The sequence below is a fragment of the Hippocampus bargibanti genome, linkage group LG07 (genome assembly GCF_051943395.1).
Source record: "Hippocampus bargibanti isolate YZ-2025 linkage group LG07, ASM5194339v1, whole genome shotgun sequence".
Lineage (NCBI taxonomy): Eukaryota > Metazoa > Chordata > Actinopteri > Syngnathiformes > Syngnathidae > Hippocampus > Hippocampus bargibanti.
In genome coordinates, this window is record NC_142740.1 from 14,172,113 (window position 1) to 14,179,039 (window position 6,927).

Sequence of the window (6,927 nt, forward strand, 5' to 3'; positions counted from 1 at the left end):
TAAAATATGACCCCGTCCCCGTGTTAACAAAAACACACACATATAGACATGCACAAAAACAAATCCTGAAGATCATCCACAGAGCGGATGGGGAGGGGGGTTGTCCTTTTGTCCTCTTGTCCTGTTCACATTTGTCATATGCAAATGCAATTGCGCATATGAGAATGATACAAATCCGCCATGTCGAAACTCTCACAGAGAACCGGCAACGGCCATTTAGTGAACATGATTTATAACAAGATTGACCCACTTCGGGGGAAATAAAAAGGACATTTGTGAGTGTTTAATTGCAGCTCTTGAGATGGGTGTTGGAAGTCATTCCTAAAATAAAATTAACTCATTTCACTGCCATTCCTGAATTTAAGCACTGGTCAAACCTCTGGCAATCTTTTTTTGCTTCCACGAGGGGGCTGCATTTGCCTTTTGTCCCTGTTAATGCTTTGTTACAGCTTCAGCTGTTGTTAAAGTTTGATATAAACCAATATGTATGTATTGCATTGTATTTTGGACAGCCACCCTCATTTCAAGCTCATATAACTCCAGGCCCATATAGTTTAGGTATTAACTCTTTTTTTCTGATGAAAAAAGAGAGACTAAGGTGACTTACGCTGAATTGAATGTTTATGTAGTCCTAAAATAGTTTGTGGATCCTGCAATTTGCGTGAAAATGACAAAAGCCCTGGCAATGGGGTGTACACATTTTTGCACATCGTCTGGCAATGAATTAGTTAATATGCATTGTGCAGGTAGACTAGTAGGTTGCAATAATGGCCAAGAACGTTTTAGAATATTTTATCTTGGTCTCATTTTTGATACCATTTAAACCAGTCATTTGAACAGGGGTGTGTAGACTTTTCATATACTGTACACGCAAATATACAAAGAACCCCACAGTGACATCCCATCACATCCGTGACAGTTGAACACAAGATTTCTATGCAAGCAAATCTCAATTTGCATGAACATTTTCTCCTTTTTCAAATGGGAAAAGGCCGTGCTCATCCTGGGATAACGCAGGAAAGAAACGCTCAAGCATTTGTGATGGCAAACGAGTAGTCAATGACCTTTTTTTTCCCGGGAGAAGGTTGCACTTTTCGCATCGCTGCTGTCTTTCTACGTCACAATGTTAGGCGGGGAACAAGGACTAATCTCTGTGAGGTGAGCGTGAAATGCCACTCTTATCAGTTTCTGTCTGCTGCAGTAACCTCTGCTATAAATAATCAAGTACGACTAACCCAGACATCTACAAAGAAAAAAAGGAAAATATGGAGGTAAAAAAAAATGTCCAAAGTTTAACTACAGCAAATTTCTTTTAAAATTGTTTGCATGTCCTGCCTTGAAGTCAAGTGGGATTCGCCTGTTGTTCCCACGGCTCATCAGTACGGCACTTATTTTCGTCATTTCATGCAATTGATACAGTAAATAAATGTCAGTTTGGTCGTGTTGTTTGTACATTCTCTTGCTGCATTTGTTTTCAGTATGGATTTAATCAATGTAAAGTAAATGCTAATTCTTAGCATTAGTTGTACTGCAGTTTCCTTCCAAAAACAGGCGTGGCAGTTTAGTGGAACACTTGAAATTATCCCCAGGTGTGAGTGTGAGCGCAGATGATTTTTTTTTTTTCATCTCTGTATGCCCTGAGATTGCCTTGCAACCAGTTCAGGGTGTCCCCGCTTCCTCCCCGAAAACGATCACGATAAGCTCTAGCACCCCAGAGACCCTTGTGAGGATAAAGCAGACTAGAAAATGAATGAATGTATAGTATTAAAGATGTAAAGTGGAAGGCTAAGTTACAGTATGTGGTTGTTTTCAAGACACAAGATTCGATCAACTTTGCTTAATGTTTAGTTGGACTTTATTTGAGAGTGACTGTAAATATATTGAAGGCTAACACGCTGTACTCAATGTCATTCGACTTCTTTTGCCTTTGAAGTTTTCACATTTTATTTTCAATTTGTGACACTGACACAGGATAAATAATATACTGTATTCATGCAAAAGATCAACATGTGGTTTTCTATCATCGCATTCACACGCACACACGACACATTCACATCTGACCAACAATAAATCAGATTTTTAGTTTACTGACTCTATCATGGAACCAAACTACCACTTTGAAATCCCAGCCAAAACTTCTCATCACTACTAGTGGTTAGTTGACGTCTTGGAGTGGTTTTGAAGAGAACTGACGATTGACAAGTGCTGCTCTGACGCCACCATCAGGAGAAAGGCATGTATTGCACTAGTTGTGGTTAAGTTACAACAGCGTTCGCCTCATCTCTGGAAAAAATGTCCCTTTCTGTAGTCTTCTTTTCTCAAATCATCCCATTGAATAGCATCCAGTCCCAGTACCATGACGGCTTTTATGCACACAAAGCACAAAATCTACCTTAGGTGATTATATGAAGCGACAAAATGTTTTCACAGAAAATAAATACTAGTCAAGTTGTGGTAGGGGTAGGGGGGGGGGGGGGGGGTGCTGGTGTTCTAGCACATACAAAACAAAGTGCCCAAGTAGCTTCTACATAAAAAGAAAGAAAAAACTGCCACAACATAAGTAGGAAACATAAAACTATTTAAATAAAATAAAAAAAATAGGTTCACTTAACATTTGTTGAACATAGTGGCTTTCAATCGTCTAATTTCTGGATTGATTTTGTGTATTTCATCCTTAGAACACTGACCATAGTGCACCCTTAAAGCGACTGCGTGTGGCAGCCAAAAGTTTAGGAACACCTCATCTCCTTCAAAACGTACAACCATGAAAATAAGGGGGCGGGGTCAAAGGTGAACATGAATAACTTTGAAGAACTCGTATTACAATGTTTTTTTTTAATTCTCATATTACATTTAGTTTGCGTCGGCGAAAATAATAATGCAAATAAAGTAAGCTATTCCTGATATGCTAAGGATTATTGTGCAACTTTCCTCTCCTTTAAAAAAATATTCTTGTGTTTATATTTGTGCGAAACAGCACAATTTGTTCAGATCTTTGCGGGTTGTTATTTGACCCATCTTTTGGGTTAAAAATACCGTATTTTCCGGTGTATAAGGGGCACCCAAAAGCCTTGATTTTCTTCAAAAGATGACCCTGCGCCTTATACACAGGTGCGACTTATATGTAAGGTAATATTGAGCCACAACAGGTCTCGCAACTACTGGCAGAGGACGCGATTCCATTGGAAAACTTATTTAATAATAATAATAATAATACATTTCATTTATAAGCGCCTTTCAAAACTCTCAAGGTCACTTTACAGTCATAGGATGAGTTTTTCTATTTATATATTATATTTGTAAAACTTGTTTCATTCATTGAATTATAATGGAAAAAAGTTTCATAATGAACCATTCTATGAGGGTGTGCCTTATAATTCGGTGCATCTAACACACCGGAAAATACGGTAAATAATAAGAAAATGACCCCCCCCCCCCCAAAAAAAAAAAAACATTTTTTAAACATAGAATTGGGTTCATTTTTTGGGGGGAAGAGGTTATCTTTTTTACCAACTGAAAGCCACTGAATGAATTGAACGGATGATTGTTAAAAATGAACCAAAAAATTACCATCAATTGCTTGTGGTTTTTCAGGGTTTGCTGTAGGTCTTGTTTACTTTTTGGTGGCATTTTTGCCTGGTGTGTAAAATATGTGCCTTTATAAAGTTGAAATAACATCAGACGAGGCGACGCCGGTGCGCCTCATGTGATGGCCTTCTCGGTGCTTGATGTCAGAACTTGCTGAGTGCCCCCGCCTTCACCAACACGGCCGACAGCAGTTCGGCGGCTCCCGTCGGGTGAGGCAGTGCGGTGGCGACGGGATCTCCGTGCTTTTCATCTGAGGTGACGCCTCTGTTCAGGGTGTTTTTTCCCAACCCTCCGCCACCCCCCATGCTGCTTTTGCTATTCTCCGCAGTGGGTCCCGCCGTGCCCAAGTTGGGGTTACCCGCCGCGGGCGTCCCGGTGGAGTCGACGCCACTCTGGCAGCAGCACAGCAGGCGAAAGAAGGCCGCTCTCATCTCCCTGCTGGACAGTGTGTAAATAAGAGGGTTGAGGGCCGAGTTGAGGACAGCCAGGGCGATGAACCAGTCCACCTCGTAAAGAACGGGGCACCCATTGGGACTGCAGCCAACGTCCAGGAGCAGCAGCATGAAGAGGGGCGCCCAACACACCACAAACACCCCGAGGACGATCACCACCGTCCTCAGCAAAGCCAGTGAACATTCAGAGGGCCGGCTGCTCACCCTGCGGCCGCTGGACGTCACCAGGCGATAGATCCGGATGTAGAGGATGATGATGGCCACCAGCAAGGCGCTGAAGACGCTGATGCAGAACGCCACGTAACTTTTGGCGTACAGCGGCAGAACAGTGGAGCACGAGCCCAAGTCGTCCAGGCAGTTCCAACCCAGGCTGGGCAGGGCGCTGAGCAGCACCGAGACCAGCCAACAAGCCGCCAGGAGGCCCAGGAGGCGTCCGCGGCCGGCCGTCTCGCAAGGGCGAAGACGCACCATGGTCATATGGCGCTCGATCCCGATGGCCAGCAAGCTGAAGGTGGACGCGCTGAGGGCCACAAACATGCTCCCCTCCCTGGCCAGCCACTGAGCCGGCGTTAGGAAGTAAGTCCTGCTCCCCGAAGTGAAGATGTTGACCACGTAGGCCACGCCGGCCAGCAGGTCGGACAGCGCCAGGTTGCCGATGAGGAAATACATGCGGCTGTGGAAGCGCTTGTTCCTCCACAACGCCAGCAGCACCGTCAGGTTCTCCAGGACGATCAGCACGCAGATGAGCAGCAGCACGGCCGTCTTGCACGCGCCGGCGCCGCGGACTCGTTCCCACTTGCCCGAATTGTTGTAATGGGCAACGATCACCATGTTCATGCCTTCTTCCGGCGCGGTGCCCATGCTGCCTTGTGGCGCCACCCCCCACCACCACCACGTAATTCCGTCACTCAAATGACAGGGGGCGCCACAGCACTGGACTCAGAGGGGACTGGCATCCTACAACAGCTGCCTGTGGAGGCTCTGCCAATCGCATGCAAAGGTAGGATTCAAAAATTATCTTCTCTATATATTTTTAATACCACTTTCTGCCCCAAGAATCACCCCCATTTGATTTGATGTGTTTTGTATGATGAGAGTATAACTCCAAGTCTAAAATATAACAATTTGGCTCAAAAATTGGATTGAACGTTGTACTTGGCTCAACTTTCTGGGTTGTTGTTTACAAAACAGTCTATTTTGAGGTGTGGGGGGTGTACAAAGCAACCCAATCGTTGGGTCATACAGACCATCAGTCCAATTTTCTGACCCAAAGGGGTTTTCTTACATCGCCTCTGCTTACAGTTCCACAGCATACACATTCATTCATTAATTAGTTAATTCATTCATTAATATTAGGAAGACTTTTTTAACTAAGCTCTGTCAAGAAGCTACAAATGGAAAATAGCCTTTTAACAAACTCTACCGCACTGACAGCAATGTTTATTAAATTAGCATTGCCCCATGATAAATAATCACTGTGTAAAGAAGAAGCGTAAATAAAAGCGTTCAAGTAGAACATTCTTTTGTTAAATACATTTTTTTGCCCTTCCTTTTGATTCTTTGAGAGGTAAAATTATTTAAAACTCCTAAAACATGTTCCATGGAGCAGAAATAATGAATAAAGATCACTCACTGTGGCAATGAGGTAAAGATGCAAACTTCTCATAAAAACAAACCCAAAAAGAAAAGAAAAATACTCACCACAATTGAATCAGTCATTAGTCCATCAATCTATTTGCGGATTTATTGTCCTTATTTCAACATGTCTGGTTTGTCGATGAAGACAAGAAAAAGAAGTAGCTGTTCTCCAATCACAAGAACACGATGGGAAAAGTTGCGTGAAGTTTTTGGGGAGTGCTTGGTCCTGCTGCTCGCTCTTGGCAGCGACAAACAGTGGAGGGCTCTCAGCCTCATGCCGCTGGGCGGTTCTTGTGCCTTCAGCTCCTCCCTCACCATTCACTTTATTCACATCCAGGAATCACACATTGGAGATACACTTCATGTATATTAGCACAAGCATCAAACTTATGAACCTTTTATGACTTTTCGAAAATGCTTTGTGTACTGTTGTCATTTGGGGAGGAGAACTGCAGCGATGGTAATTTTGCATGAACCCACACTCTTAAAAAAAAAGTACAAATAGTCACGACTAAAGATAATGTAATTGCCCTCAGCGTGACAAAGGGTCAAACATGCACAACACCAGCAACGGACATTACAAGAATATGAAACATTACATTGATTTTTTTTTTTTACAAAATGTCTTAGTCTCTGTAAGGTCTCAGTCGTACAGGAGTGGTCCATCGAAGAAAAGGTTTCTTCAGCCGTCATCTGTACTTTTTTTGAAGGGGTTGGGCATTTCGCTTCTCATCCAAGATATATATATACAGTAAAGTCTCGTTATAGCGATATTCAAGGGAGTCCGAAAAAATATCGATATAACCGGGACTATCGATATATCCGACCCTGTTTGCATGTAATTTTCTCCGTGCGTGCATAGAAATAGTATCAATATAACCGGGACTATCGATATATCCGATATCGATATAACGAGACTTTACTGTATATATATGGCCAGAGCTACCACCAAGTTTTAGTTCACTGATGAAGCCTCTTGGATGAGAAGCGAAACATCCGATACCTTCAAAGAAGTACAGATGACGGCTGAAGAAACCTTCTCATCGAAAATGTCTTAGTGTCATCAAAACAGCAATGATAATACACAAAATACATAGGAATGAAAGGGGAAGTCTATCTATCTATCTATCTATCTATCTATCTATCTATCTATCTATCTATCTATCTATCTATCTATCTATCTATCTATCGATCGATCTATCTATCTATCTATCTATCTATCTATCTATCTATCTATCTATCTATCTAT

The 6,927-nt window shown here is 42.5% G+C and overlaps 1 protein-coding gene across 1 annotated transcript; it reads right to left on the reverse strand.

Annotated features, from left to right (window-relative positions):
• s1pr3a (sphingosine-1-phosphate receptor 3a) lies at positions 1–5,938 on the reverse strand. Its single transcript, XM_089000839.1, has 2 exons — positions 5,742–5,938; positions 1–5,021 (listed from the first exon to the last, which is right to left on the reverse strand). Exon 2 carries the CDS (start codon positions 4,899–4,901, stop codon positions 3,732–3,734), a length of 1,170 nt encoding a protein of 389 aa, XP_088856965.1. The 5' UTR covers positions 4,902–5,021; positions 5,742–5,938; the 3' UTR covers positions 1–3,731.
• Positions 5,939–6,927: the final 989 nt, after the last annotated feature.